General features: G+C 43.8%; 1 protein-coding gene across 2 annotated transcripts in view; it reads left to right on the top strand.

Annotated features, from left to right (window-relative positions):
* The window catches only part of LOC133344587 (receptor tyrosine-protein kinase erbB-4-like), a 257,044-nt gene that overhangs the window by 188,741 nt on the left and 52,327 nt on the right, over positions 1-15,976 (top strand). For both annotated transcript variants that reach the window (XM_061554583.1, XM_061554585.1), the window contains exons 17-20: positions 4,136-4,274; positions 5,644-5,766; positions 8,935-9,033; positions 14,602-14,787. In XM_061554583.1, the coding sequence (XP_061410567.1) occupies positions 4,136-4,274; positions 5,644-5,766; positions 8,935-9,033; positions 14,602-14,787 (547 nt within the window). The remainder of the gene's footprint in view (positions 1-4,135; positions 4,275-5,643; positions 5,767-8,934; positions 9,034-14,601; positions 14,788-15,976) is intronic.

Consider the following 15,976-nt stretch of genomic DNA (forward strand, 5'->3'; position numbering starts at 1 on the left):
GGATTTTTCCAACTCCCTTCCCTTTCTCTCTCGCCGGACAGAACCTGCTGCAGTGGGAGTGCCCACACGTGACCTGCCCGATGGGTTAACTGTAGGGCCCATTCATAATGCTTGGGTGGACAGGTGGCAGGCGGTGGATTTGAGAAACGTGGATCGTTGTTTCAAATGTCGAGCTGGGGAATCGAACTGGCAACCGCTGGATTGCATTTTCAGCATGGCAACATTTTATAATGCTTTTGATATGGATTTTATACATGAGCATATGTATAAAATATATCTGTTTAAATGAACAGTAGGAGCGTTTTGTTGACGCCCAGTTAGGCCCACTGGGATGTTTGGCCAAAGATAAAAGGTACATCAGTGTGTTATTGGTTAATAGTGCAAGACTATTTTTAGCAAATATCCAACACCTTTAACTGAACACTAATATTATTGCCCTTGTAAAAAAATAATGAATAGGTTTTCTAAAATTACGATTTTAAATATAATTATTGGCAATGATTGATCCAGTACTAAATGAAGGCCTCCTCAGGCTATCACCATCGTTCACAACCCTTCGGTGCAGTAACGCAGCTCGAACCATCGCACAAACAGACTCCATCACACGGTCTCCATGGTGGCCGTACTCTCCGACGCGTTCCATTCTCTGGCTGCCGTTCCATTGTTATTCGAGGCCATCGGCCATCATCCCTTGCAGCTATTTATCCATACTATTGGTCGTCAGGGAAAACTAAAAGGAAATGAGGGGTCGGTTGGGAGATCGGTAGGATACATGCACGGGAACTGATGAAGATCCATGGAGAGTTCCAGAAAGGATGGGGAATGAGAAACAGGGAGGGCTAGAAGTGGGTTCGTGGCGCCTGAATGGAGCAATCCCCTGGTGTGCGATGCACTGTGGGCAGAAGGTGACATGAAGACGAAGCTCAAGACTCGTCCGGCTGGAACTCCTTGACACATATTACGTGGCCGCCCTTCGCAGTTGTATCTAGGGATGTTATAACTCAATGTGGAGATTCCATCAATCGCTCAGGATAACCTTCCGAGACACGTACTACGCAATGCCCATTGGAACATCGATGGACTATATATGTATACAAAGCCTGAGGTAAAATTGTATGGACAAGCAAACAGTAAATGTGATTTTTTTTTAAACCTCAATGTTGTAGGAACTCCGACATGGACATTACATGAAAGGCCTTGTTCTCATAGCTCTCTAGGTATGGCGGTGGTGTGGTGTTTTAATTGCTGCTCTGGCATCACTGTTCTGGATTGCTTCTGTAGCAGTGTTGTCGTAACAGAGCCTTACATGGGCGACTGGGCTGCATTTTCCGTGCCGTGCTTGTCAAATGCTCCGTCTGCTAATTAGTCTAATAGCAATTCGTGAAGTAGATCTCTTGGTTTTGACGTTTCTGCTTGGAAGAAGATAATTTTACACAGCACAGATCTCAGTTCGTGCCTCGGTGCATCGGCAGCACGTTCAGCTTTGTTGTTCGTCTAACCACGAATGCGTCGGAGAGTCTCAGGACTCGTCTTCTTGGTTCTTTCGGTAAAGTCACGTAGAAGGGAAGTAATAAAATAATAAAAATTAAACATAATAAAATCATTCTCAAACACCGCCAAGCTTGGTGGTGTTTCATTCTTCACCTGAGGACGGCTGCTTGCGTTGTGGCCGAAACGTCGTGAGAATGATTTTATTATGTTTAATTTTTATTATTTTATTACTTCCCTTCTACGTGACTTTACCGAAAGAACCAAGAAGATGAATCCCTGCAGTCACGAAAGCTTTAAATCGAAAAGTCTCAGAACTCTTTTCGAGGATGGTCTGGTGGCACTGTGGCAAGGGACCTGACCACGCTAGGTTGTAGTCCGTTCACATTCTCCTCAAGCGATAAACTCAATCTGCCATCCGTCATGGGTACAATAATCATATATTTTCTTGGTTCTTTCGGTAAAGTCACGTAGAAGGGAAGTAATAAAATAATAAAAATAAAACATAATAAAACAATTCTCACGACGTTTCGGCCACAACGCAAGCAGCCGTCCTCAGGTGAAAACCAGGTCCGTCGAGGCGACAGAGTCTGAATGAAACAGCACACGAGCTTGTTTTATTATGTTTTATTTTTATTAATCATATATTTGTAGTGTTTTTGTCGCAAGTCAACAGTGGTCATGCAATGGAGAGACTGGACCCAGCCACATGAATGTAGCATTCCCATCACAATTGCCACTGACTTTGTTTCTATATATGTGGAGGACGTACAAAACGTGTTGAACTAACGCATACACTATTCATTGCATTCTCATTATTTTTATAAACAATCCCTGGACAGGACATCAATGCATTTCATTTGTTGTAGTCGTATCGTTGCATAATCATAGGACTTTGGAATAAGTCGACCATTGGGTAGGTCGTTGATGTGACAATTGTAGTGTCCCATTCTCAATGTTATTATCATACTATTCTAAGTGCACTAATAGGTTTTTTTCCCCTTTTTTCTGGCAACAAAATTGCCAGAAAAAGGTGAAAAACCATATTAGTATATTTTGGTACTGGCAAAGGAGGTCCCATGATATTCTAAGTGTGTTTTTGTTATAACCAGGCATAATTGAAAATACGGGGACATCAAACTTTTAATAGAATTCCCATTGATGAACGGGCTGAGTCTTTGGTATCTTGATGCCATTCATATGATAATCTTTAAGTTGTAAGCTTTTTTATGGATGAACCGCCAATCAGTTTAAATATCCACCCGCGTTCCATTCGTGGAGTAATTATTTTCTTAGACGTTCTCTCAGCGCAAACATGTATTTACTGCCATTATGTAATCATTATCACAATGATGATGGTGCCGTGCATTCGTGACAATGTCCACTTGTGGTCTTACTTCTCAAAACAGTTTTGCACTCATAACATCTGAAACGACGGCAAAGGATTTCTCAAGTGAGACAAATTCCCCGCACCCCAATTGTTGCGAGAGTTAATATGCCGTTCTTCACGTTTAGGTCAGGCACGGGAATAATACAGCGTGGGTATATATAGCTGGTCCGCTGAACCTTTGCTCCTCAACAGATCCGTAAAACAAAAAAAAAACCCACCCCAGTACAGTTCAGTATGTGCAGTGTGTGGCTGTCAATACATAGTGTGCTTGTAAATGCCACCAGTTTTGACGAATGCGGGTGACAAGTGTGTGGATGCACTGCTTATTTTTATCTTCCTTATAAAAGTGTAAGGCACTGCCTGCTATCTCACGGACACTAAAGAGCCCCACGATGTGCGCTGCGAATTATAACTGTACACTTTTCAAGTATTTCACCAATAACTCAAGAAAATACGGGACCCGGTCCTTCTCTGTTGGTCGCCTTAAGACAGCGGTGGAAGTGAAATGTCATTCGCATTGCCCGGCCAGTCTCCACACTCGACTAAATACGTTAATTTCTCACAAAGCGCCACTTATTTGATCACCTCCAGAAGGCTGAAGAGCCGAGACAACCCTAGACTGGTAATGGAACTCCACAAACTTTTTGATGGAGCCGGATGCTGGGTCCAGCTGGATTCGATGTTTGATTTAAATGCAAGCTATGCATGTCGGGAGGAGCTGTCACCGCTGAGAGAACGCTTGTGTTTGATCCCAGGTAAGCCATCTGTCATTTAAACTGGGTTCTCAAATGTAGTAAGTTGATCCTCTCAGCCTTGTCACCAATGAATTCACAAAAAAAACCCCACCGTATTCAAAGATTGCTTCGGTGCTTAAACTGTCTAATTCCAGCTGTGAGAATTAGATATCACTCTGACTGTCATTTGACAAAAAAAAATACTCTCGTATGCAGCGTGGGTGGCCCAGTGCTGCCAGAGGTGACTCTCGGAAGCAGCTCTGGGACATCCGCTTCCAAGGGCCGTTCTTGAACACAAAGGGTTGTGCTGCATTGCGAGATACAGTTGGCCACTTCGTCTCATGACATGATGCAACTCGCTCAATCGGGATAAAACCTGGAAAAAACCTGGAAAATGTACAAAATGATGCCGTGGGAGAGCGAATGCAAGCAATGTCTCGAGTCAAAACAAGCGCCATGTGCAAGGAACCACACGGACACTCTGCCCCCCCCCCCCCCCCGTGGCCTCCATCCACTTCCCTAGGGGAGGCACACCGGTGCTGGCTGTGATGGTGGTGGGGGGCCTCTTCTCCTGCGTCGTGTTCGTGCTGCTGGTGGTGGTGTGCGTGCGTCGGCGGAACATTGCGCGCAAGCGGGCCATGCGGCGCTACATCGAGAAGGAGGTATGGGGCGACATTGACGGCCGACCGCGCTGATGTGAGTGACGGAGAGCCAGGGAGAGAGGGAGAGAGCGAGAAGCGTAGCCGTGTGCATGTACGCGAAGGGAAGCTGTCAAGGCTGTCGGAGGGAAAATTACAATTGCGTGAAATCAAAGTTTTTTTTTTGTTGGCTCAAACGCACGGGCGGCGCAAGTGTTCATGTCTGTTGGTGGCCCTCGGGCATTGTCCAAAATTCTGCGCAGTCGCTCTCGAGCTGACGTCAGGGAAAATGAAAACAAGGTGGGGGACCATTCTCGTCAGAGGACAACCGCTGTTGATTTCCCACACATTGGTTCTGACGCTGTTGAACCCAAAGGGATGCTCGGCTGAGACGACTCGCGATAAAGGATTTTAACTCGTGTGGCCGAGTGCTTTTTCCACAGTGGCATGCAGCTGCATTCTGTTAACTGGAATAAAGAAAATAGCGTGTCCACTGAGATTACACTTAGAAACGCAATGCTGAGTTGAAATTTTGAAGGAAATTATTTCGAAACATGATCTCTTGTGGTGTATGTTACTGTCAGAATCTGAAAGTATAATTGCACTTTATAATGAGTTGAGGAAAGCTGCCATTGAAAACGTGAAATATAATTCGCTGAATTCAATTAAAATACGTGTAAAAATTCGCATACGTACGAGGGTCATGCCTCCATTTGCTTTGCGATATTTACTGAAATTGCACCGACAAAGGTTACAGAGTTAAACAAAAGCAACAACGGCACGGTGAAACGTCCTTGTATTAGCAGGATGACACTCATCTAGGAACGTATCAAAATTCAAAAAGAGTTCTGAGAATCAGTGACGCTCTAATGGATAATAAAAGGAAGATGTGATTTTAATGTGAAGTCACCTTGGTGTGAAGGCCAATGCTACAGAAGCACTATCTAGACCTGCTGGGTTCAATGTCCAATCAAGGCAGTGGAAGTTGTCCTAAGTTAGTTTTCCTCCAGTCTAAATAAATATTCTGATATTGAGTTTTGTTCATCCATCAGTACCATGGTCATGTTGCATACAGACCATCTAATTTTCCAGAAATCCAATGGTAGAGATGACGTTCTGTAAACCCTGGTTTCGACTCCCAAATAATCAGCATTCTATATAAATAACACAACGATAGTTAGTCATTTATTGGACAATGGTCCTTCTTCATAACTGCATGTTTTAAGGCAAAAGTTATTCTCCAAAAGAATGCCCCTTATTCAAAGCTGAGACCTTATCCCACGTTAATATATTGCTTTGATGAGGCACTGATGATGAAGGATGTAGGTCATTTTAATCACGCTTGTGCAGGACCTTCGGACATTGCAGAGAGCCGCGTTGTTTGTGCTGGCAGCTGGTGGAGCCGCTGACTCCGAGTGGAGCCGCCCCGAACCAGGCCCAGCTACGGATCCTCAAGGAGACGGAACTCCGGCGTGGCAAGATTCTCGGTTCGGGGGCCTTTGGAACTGTGCACAAGGTAAGAGCTTCACTCCAATCTGAGAACACTGATGGTTACAGTGAAACTCCTGAGATATTATTTAGCGAATGCACCCAGATACGCAAGCAAAATAAATAGTAAAATAAATACATGTGTAGCTACAGAGCCACGTGACAGCCTCCTCCTTCTCCAGCACGTGCAGGGGAAGCAGTCCGCTGGGCACGATGTGATGGACTTCACAGCCGGAGGGACGATGTGCAACCAGGAGACAGTGGGCTGCCATGTAGTCGCACGATGCCCCATCGATGTTCGAAAGTGGCACATACCCCTGGTCACACCAGAAGTGGTTCAACCGAAACCACTTATGAGATTAATAATATTAAATCCCTGGTCTAATTTTGTCCAAACTTTTTCTAGGTGTGCTCTTTATGTTTGTTAAGTGAAAAGAAGTGTGTGCTATCCCATAATGCATCCTTAAAACGACTGACAATCATCACTGGGTCAGCCTGTTCATCATTTTAAAGGCAGCCAGAGCCGCACATGGGGCTGATGAAGCCAGGTGGGATTGTGGCAAATATAGCCTCACAAATTGAAAGGTGGTGAGTTCAAATCTTGACCAGAGGTCCACTGAACCCAGCAATTATACAGCATCCCTACAATCCTTGAATACGAGTATAATGACCAGTTCTTATAGTAGTATATTTTATTCTAATACATTTTTATATAATATTCAAAAATCACAAGTTAATTTTCAATGGACTGCATCAGCAATGATCCGGAATTATAATACAGTTCTATGTATGTATGTCGAAATTCTTTCTCGCCGTACAAAGCCAACCATTCTAATTGTAGGTGCGGATGATCAAAGTAATTATGGGTTTGTGCAATCAATGGTGGCTATTCCGAGGTCATAAAAAACAATAGTGGTTGTCGCGATTTTAAATCGCACGTTGCTGAAAGAAAGAAAAAACTACGGGGTCTCAGCAGTGTTGACTACTGAGAGACGTCACCTTAAAATGATCTCCCCCCGAGGCAGCCAGGATCCTTGTTACACGTTCATTTTTTTCATTACCTCAAAACACGTGTTACAAAGTTGTCCCTAATTAATTATGGTATATCAATGGGATCTCACATTGGTAAATGTACGGTTTATCATTGATCCGAACTGCGAATGTGAAGATGAATTGTGTTGAGGCTTACCACCATCTTCAGTGAACCTGTCGTGCTCAATCATTCCTGTCATGGATTTTACTTCGACAGATGCCTTACGTCGGTAATGGGATTGGTAATGGTGAGCTGAATTTCCGGTAAAGGGTTTATTGTTCATTCAGCGTTTCAAATGTTGGCGTACAGCATTGAGAACTTTAAAAACCGAAATGCTAAATTCGTCTGAAATTGTTCAATGATCCCCGTGGATAGATAATGTTCTGGTTGATAATCAGAGATGTATCGATTTTTTATTCACACTCTGCCAACTCGAAGTGGTAAATGTCCACTGACGCTGCTCTGCGTCAAGACAATATTGCCTAACGTACGTCACATGACAAGGTGTGGGATACATCTTGAAGTAATTTCACTTTTGGCCATTTCATTTGCAATAAATATTTCGGTTTCAACTGGTAAGTGAACATGGAAGACAACTTTCATACTCTTCTTTTTTTTAAACAGCATCTGTACACGTCTAACAATCTCCACCACCAGCCACTAAATCTTTGCATGGATGCTCGGCAGTTAAAACTTTTATTACAGCTTGAGGCATGATCCATTTAAATATTTTATGGCCCGGAGGGCTGGACCCGGGCGAAACTAACTAACCATGAATGAAGGTCAGGGCAGCAGCCGAGGGTGTGGGAGTTTTAAAGAGTTTCACAATTTTCCGCTCCCCTCTGTATTGTGTGCAAGAATGTATTTCAATGTGGACAATGTATAAATTAAAACAAACTTCATACCTCGCTGCAACAATGTTTGGGCTCATTTCGATGTCAGCTTTTTTGTTGTTCACTGTACTGGTCCTAACAGAGAATGCATTGAGTGAGTAAAACACCTTGTCCTGCGGAGGGAGCTGGTGGAAACGTCGGGTTGCTCGGTCAATGGCCTGCAGGGCCAACGGCGGCGTGGTGTATTCCGCCAATATGCCCGACTGTGAGGGCGGGCACAAGCCGGCGTGAGTAGGTTAAACGTTGAGTTTTATAAGGGCACCACGGGGTGACCAGCCCCTCCCCACCCAGCCCACCTCTCCCACCCCCCACCCAGCCCCACCCCCCCCACCCAGGCCTTCCCCACCCTCCCCACCCAGCCCCTCCCCCACCCTCCCCTCCCCACCCAGCCCCTCCCTCCCCACCCAGCCCCTCCCTGCACGACGGATGGACACAATAATCCCCTGTGGGCTGGTGTAACCAGGAGGTTCCTACCAGTATAATGCCGTATGTGCTCCACTTGGAGAACAATGACTGGAACACGTGGAGTGATGACTCGTTGTGCGAGTAGAGAGATGTGGCTAAGTGGCCCCTCTTTGCTGCGATCCCAGCGACAGGGTTGATTCTCGGCCACACGCTCGTGGTCATCTAAAACCTGCACGGTTCTCCACTAGGTTGGCTCAACCGTAAAGTGATGCCTGGTACGGTGTGAATGTGCCTTTTTATTCTAAAGTATATGTAGGTGTTACCAATATGCTTCCATTAAAGTTACTGGACAGGGTTCAATGCCTTTTAAATGCACACAGCGTGACATGCACATGAAGGAGACAAATTATGCTTTATTTATAACAACACCTCTAGTATATTCACGTTTATTTAGTTTAACCAGGTGATAACTCTGGAGACGACGAGTCACGTGTAGGAGAGTTGACCTGAATACATGTGGATGCAGCCGTGGTGGAATGGACAACACACTGGACTTGCAAACCAGAGGTCCATGCTTCGATTTGCCATTGTGCAGATCACCCGGCACTATACATGGGTAGAGCATAGTTCGTCCATCAGAACGTCGCTTGCGGTGGGGTAAAGTGTGGGTACTCTCACTCCTTCCATGGTGTCTGCCCATTAAGGAAGCTTAGGCCAAAATTGCCCATAGAGCTTCCACTTCTGCCGGCAGTGGTGTGAGTGAGTAATTTCGGGGTGGCACCTTTCCCTTTTGAACCTCTCCCTACGTTGTGCATAGCTGTGTTGAGATGACTTGGTGATTGAAGCAGATGTTCCTCCTCTGCAGGGGATCTGGACCCCGGAGGGAGAAGATGTGAAGATCCCTGTGGCGATCAAGGTGCTGAGAGAAGGGACGTCTTCGAAAGCCAACAAAGAGATATTGGACGTACGTAGTATTGTTTGCAAAACAAATATTTTTTTTTGTTTTACACATCCAAGTCATCATCATCAAACACACTTTTGTCATCTCATCTGACTCTTCAGTTTACTCCCAAAAAAAAACTACTTTCATTGCTCAATATAATTTATAATCGATTTACAATGCACTGTGTTTGTATTGAATACACGATCGATATGGATTACAGTATTAGAGAACTTTAAATGTTTTACCTATTAAAAGAAAAACAATTCTTACTGACACAACAATCAAGCATTGGAATATTTAAATAACGTAATATGTAATCTTGATTTGAAGCTTTCGTGACTGCAGGAATCCATTCTCTCTTGTTCTTTCGTTGAAGTCACTTAAATAATAAAAGAAAATAAAACACGACGTTTCGATCGCAACACAAGCGTCCGTCTTCAGGTGTGAAACATTTATCTGCTGTTGTGGCTTTATATAGGCACGGGAGGGGGGGGAGTTTAGCTTTGGGAGTTCACACAGCCAGAACCAACTCCTCGGCAGTGGCGGATCGTTGTTTCCACGCTGTGGGCACACGTGACATTGTTTTCTCCAAGACCAAGGCACTCTGCAAACCCTCGGGCCACCTTCAGAGATGTGTTCATGAAGCCATCCAGATATACACGCACAGACAAAACTTTAATCGAGAAGATGGATTCAGATTGAGCAATCACTGGAAGGATGTGATAAACCACGTCAAGTTTTAACTGCTCTGATTTTCACTCACCCACCCGGTTGTCGTCGTCCGATTACGACTTGTACTACACGTCCTATTACTTACTAATTTCTCTAGCCCTACCCGTCCATGCACGCCACAAACCCTCCCCCCTCTCCCCTGTGAACTCCCACAGCCAAACCTCTTCCCCCCTTCCTTCTCCCCTCCCGTCCCTATATAAAGCCACAACAACAGATAAATGTTTCACACCTGAAGACGGACGCATGTGTTGCGACCGAAACGTCGTGTTTTATTTTGTTATTTTTTCTATCTACGTGACTTTACCGAAAGCACCAGAGAGAATGTAATATGTAGTTAAATTAACGGAACCAAGAAAGCAACACTGGCTGACTGGGGTTTATTTTTGCTTTATAGGTGTTGCTGCTGTATTCTTCATTAAATCGGGAGATTAAAGACACCCATTGAGACACGTGGAACATCGCCGCTTCTGCGAGGGGCGACCTGAGAAATTAGGCATCCTCTGTACAATAGACCGTGTTTATCGTGAATTTATTTGACACAGTAAAACGTGCATATGTTATCACTGTGAAATAGAAAACAAAGAGCTTCCTTTACAATCGGCCAATCAATGACCATCGCCATCAGCTGATTCAATCGTGGCCCGGCCTAAATCGTGGCGCGTTCAGACGCTTGCACAGTTGGTCTCATCACTTGGTTCACTCTGATTTTTTTTTACCGAATCTGTTCAGATTATAATACATGTAATTGAATAATTTTGCTATGCAAATGACTGAGTATGAGCATTTGCAGACAAAAACAATGGGTTGTACAATTATCAGCTTTTAATCGGTAGTTTGTCCAGCAGTGCACTTAAATAAGCTCAAACATATACAATGTTGTAATAAAGCAGGCATTTTTTACAACATCTGTGTTGTATAAAACATTTATCACACTGCTTTTAGATGAACAAGGAATTTAATGGTTTATTTAATAATGGATGTATATATTTTTTATAGCATTGAGATAATGTAGGATAGTTTTTGATCGTGTTGGTAGCGTAGACTGATTATTTAGTATTAATTTATATAAACGGTGTAATTTTTTGCATTCTCTAAGACATTATAATCCAGAACAAATGTACTTGTTAATTCAAATATGGATTTTCACAAAAAAACATAAATCACAGTTTCTTGAGTGCATCGTCCTACAAATATCTGAATCAAAGCTGATGCTTCTCATCTGCAAATTCTGGGATGCAGTTATTTGGATTTTAAGAGGCTAATTTGTATGCCTTATAATTGAATTGCCTATCGTTTGTGGAGCATTGTTTGAAAACTGTCCTATTAGCAAAATAAAAGCAAATTAAATGAGTCAAATGATCTGTGAAAAGAGCTCTATTCATTTTGATGATATTTCACAAACAAATATATATATATCCAAGACCATAAAATTATTGCTCATGCAAAAGTGTGGTGTGAAATGTGATTTTATATATTTACAGTATTATTTGTGTTGCTGCCGTTAGAATAGTTATGGAATAATAAATATATCTTTATTTGTAAGGGTGCAGTGTTTCATTTTGGGTATACGTATTCGATTTCAATGAAACAAATATGGACAGAACTCCTCTCAATCCCATTTACCGGGCTGTGGACTTCACTTCCACTGGACGCTCGCTCTTCTGACTTCCCCCCCTCCTCGCTCCACTACAATCCCTGCTTTCAGACGCAACTTATTTTAAGGGCTTTTTCTACTTATTGAATTCTTTGTCTTGGATTGGTGTCAGCCAGCGTGTGTGCGTGTGTTTGTGTGGGAACGGTGGTGTAGCGGTTAGCTTGGTGTGCTATGAACCCGGCGACCAGAGTTCGATTCCCGCTCACGGCCAACACCAGTGACGATTTTCTGAACCGATCCTGGGCCTCCCCTAGGTCGACTCGGCCTCAAATGAGCATCTGGTGCAGTGTGTAAACATCGCTACGAGGGAGCCAAAAGCGGTCGGGTGTGGTGTTGGCCACCCACCCCCTCGTGTGCCGTTCCGACCTTCATAGGTGCTGGCTACCAGCACTTGCCCCAACAGTCTGTTCAGGCTATACGGGGGATCTTTGTTCTTGTTTGTTTTGTACGGAGCCTTGTGACCTCCAGGTGAAATGCGCTCTAGAAGTGTAAATTATTATTATTATTATTCATGCAGAATTTCAGATGGAACCGTCACTCTTCACTTTGTTCTCACGTTATCTCCACTGGGAGTGTGATATGGCTGAGTTGGCACTTGAACAGGGATTTGAACTCATACATTTTTCATTCGTAAGTCGGGCGCTGTATAGCGTGCCGCTGGAAAACTATTTGCTTGTATATTTGTGTTACTCTGTGATAAAAAAAAATCATAAATTGGGGAATCAAGATGAAACTAGCACATCTGCTTTCGTGAAAATCTGATAAAACCTCCTGATGCAGAGCATTTCCCTAATCCTCTTTTCTGTCGGGTTTTATTTGGCAGTAATTATAGCCTCCCCGAGGAGCATAAAGCAAACGGTTTGTTGCTGTCTCGTTGGAGATGAAGTTGTGACAGGTGGACACCGTGCGTGCTCAGTGGGTTGCATTAAGATTTCAAGTCGGATTATGAAGTGCGCAAATCCAGAATGACGACGGAAATTGCCCCCTGCCATTGTTGGTTTAAATCTTTTTAAAAAACATGCATATTGTAATTGGAGTCACGCGCGATTTTCCATGCCTGATAATAATATTATGAATGACGACGGCACACGCCGCTTTTGACGAGAGCGTAGCCGTGTGATGTGCACACGTGAGCATTGCTCCTGCACAGCGCATACGCTCTCTGCCCGTGGCTGCCACTCTGACGCCAAAGCCACAATTGCATTCTATACAATGCCACACACTGCTCGCCCGTACAGCCTTAGAAGATAGGAGAGTTATCTGAATGAACGTGAAATTGTGTGGGTTGCCAGCAGCCAGAGATGGTCATTTCAGCAAAAAACATTTCTTATCAAAACAAAACACCAGTACAGTGCCACTTGTTCCTTAAGATCCTAAAAGCCTGTGTCGCACACAAGGCTGGCACAGTGATTGTGGTGCAGCTTGAAATAGCTTGCCAGCTGAAATAGCTCGCTGTCAGTAGTGAAACACTGAACAGTTTTAGATGGTGTATATACAGTGGACGCTACAAAGGTAAACTCCATGTTCTCTTGAGTATGCTAGTTTTCAGTTATAGCCTGGCCATAAATTAATGTAGACTATAATTCCCCCAGGTGGCTGTTAACGTTAGTGCATAGTTGGCATTGAACAATGCATCCTCAATTATAATCAACCCTTACAATCACAATACATAATTTTAATCATTTATTTTTTATGGGTAAAAAAAAAAATTACAACAAATATTACATGTGCTGGAGAGTTCACACACCACACTGTTAACCCAGCAACCTAAGTTGGATTCTGGGCCATGGTTTATATCAGTGGCTAGGGATGATGAAGTATGGTCAAACAAACACACCTCATGAATCACACATTCAACTATTTAAAACTAAACTCTTTTTTTACCAGGTAAGCCGCACCGAGCTCTAATGCTCTTTTTCTGAAGCGACCTGGCCATAAATGATAAATACTCTGAACGCGTGTTACTAAATGTGGAGGGGAAAACCCGAGGACTCGGAGAAAGATACATGCGACCACGGGGATAACGTGCACACTCCAAATATAGAACAGGCATCAGGGTCGGGATCGAACCCACGACCTCCTTCATACCAGGCGAGGTAGTTAACATCTCCTAGCCACCGCGACGCCCACATGGGGAGACCTGCATCCAACAAGCGGATTGGCAATGTGCTCTCAAAATGGCATGTAGGCTGATGCGCACAAAATAAGATGGTACAAATGAGACCTAACAAACGAGATGGGAAGTATAATCAAAAGAGACAGAACAAATAAGACATATCGCATGCCAAGCAAGTAGCATGCACAAATCAGTGATATTGACACTGGAGTTCAGTGTTTGCCATCCTTATGAGCTGGCTGACTGAAGATTGCTGGGTGGCTCAGGAGGCTAATGTCGGTGAGACCACTGCCAGGTCCCAATGTATTACCAGTATAGTTACAGCGTTTATATCTTAAATTGAGAAAACCTTTATAATATCAGCACAGACAGAGGTGGCTACACCTCGGCTTAATAGCCATTGTCCTGAGGTCTGCATGGTTGAATGGGTTTAAAACATTAATAGATCACGCGAAATTCATTTCTGATAAGGATATAAAACAAATGGGAATGTTGTACAATTTTGCATGCAGCACGTCAACGCCAAACCACCACCAGTATATTGCAACTCGTATTGGCTCTGTTCAACACAATGCCATGTTTTCGTGTGTGCATGTGCGGTAGCTCTCAAAGGCATTTTTACAGTTGGGCGAGTGGCATACGAGTCAGCACTTGCATTGAGTTTGCTGAATGGCCTCATGGGCAGTGCGTTTGGACACTTATCGAGTTTTCCCTTGCCAGTGTTTCGGCTTCCTTGGCTGCCCAAAACATTGTCAAACCCGTGCCTTCCAATTGAAAGGGAAAATTGAAGATTCCAATAATTTCATTTGTAGAAGTCAACCACTGTAGGTGACTCTTTACCTCTAGAAGGTAGCGAGATCTTGCAGCCCGCTGCTAAAACTAGTCTGGATAAGCAAGCATATGTTCTGCGCATCTAGTCCACAGAAGCAAACTCTCTGAAATTAAAGTGATCTCGGCCTTGTTTTGCTTCGGTCTCCTTTACAAAGTAAATCTCTGTTGCTTTTCCTCCGGCTAAATGAAGACCGTTGAGAACCGTTGTATATCGTGTGTCTCAAAATGGCCGCACCGTGTGTTGAACGTCGGGCAGGAGGCGTTCATCATGGCCACAGTCTGCAACCCTCATCTGGTGCGGCTATTGGGCATCTGCCTGACGTCGAACGTGCAGCTCGTGACCCAGCTCATGCCGCTCGGCTGTCTGCTGGAGTACACGCGCGAGCACAAGGAGCACATTGGCTCCCAGCTGCTTCTCAACTGGGCTGTGCAGATTGCCAAGGTGAGGCTGCGCTGGGTAGGCAGCGCTCTGCAAACACAACAAGTCTGTCACCCAGACCTTTTTTCCACTGTACAACTGAGCCGTGCCAGGGCCGTGCATCACGGCCACTGCTAAATTATACAAAAATATTTCAACACATTACAATGATTGATTGATGCATGAGGGGGTTAAGGGATGCATTAAGTCTGTTAGCAAGATTTCACCAAATCCTTAAGGAACGTTACGTCTGTTCCTGCGATGAAACGGCTCGAGTTTCCATGATAATTACGAAACTCCAAAACCAAGTACTCCAAAACTTACCACAGCTGACTAATACTAATGCCCAAATCTGTAGTTTTGGGTAAGATTGGTCATGGCATACTTGAAACAAAAAGCATTGCATTTGTGAACAGGGACCCAATACCGACAATAGAGAGTGCTTGTCTGGAAGATTGGCAGTTCGCCAGCATTAATTGAAACAAGATTGACTCTACTGATGAGACACTATGTCAAAACTTGGTCTAGAATTTGGTTGTCTTGAAACAATGATGGTGAAATTATACATTCCCAGAAGGCCGTGCGGCTGATGGGTTGTGTAACTCTTGGTATGGTGAGATGGATGTGGAAAGGGGGCGTACGTATTTTGTTCCACATATACTCGACAACAACGATCACGTTGTAATGAGCGATTGTGGAATAATTCAGGAATTCAGGAAAGATTTCTGCCAAAATATTGCCAAGATTTCTGGAATCATGGTAATATTTTGAGGCACGGCTTTTGAAGGGAGCACTGTGTGTGTGTAAACCAATTCCACCCTCTTCCTGGAAAGATTATTTACCTGCATCCAGAATATTTGTGGCAGAGAGAGAAATATGTTAAGGAGACGCTCTGTCTGATTATTTTATTTTGTTAATATGTGTAGACAACATTTCCCTTCTAGGGCATCCATATTAGGAGCATAACCCAACTTTCGTTGCAATGCTTCGTGAGTTGAATATTGTTAAAATCGAAATCTAAGCAAGATTTCACCAAGTATAATTAACATCTCAATAGGAAAGAAGCTCCCCAGCGTGATTTACACCGAGGTGGTAACAAAATGCACACGTCATGTAACGATTGACTAATGCAGATAAGTCAAACAGTTGCTTTTTAAGGTCGGACAGGGCACGGAGCAGAATGACGCCACGTAAATCATACAAATGCTCCGCA

Source organism: Lethenteron reissneri, chromosome 20 (genome assembly GCF_015708825.2).
Source record: "Lethenteron reissneri isolate LAM-NWPU_2019-01 chromosome 20, ASM1570882v1, whole genome shotgun sequence".
NCBI lineage: Eukaryota > Metazoa > Chordata > Hyperoartia > Petromyzontiformes > Petromyzontidae > Lethenteron > Lethenteron reissneri.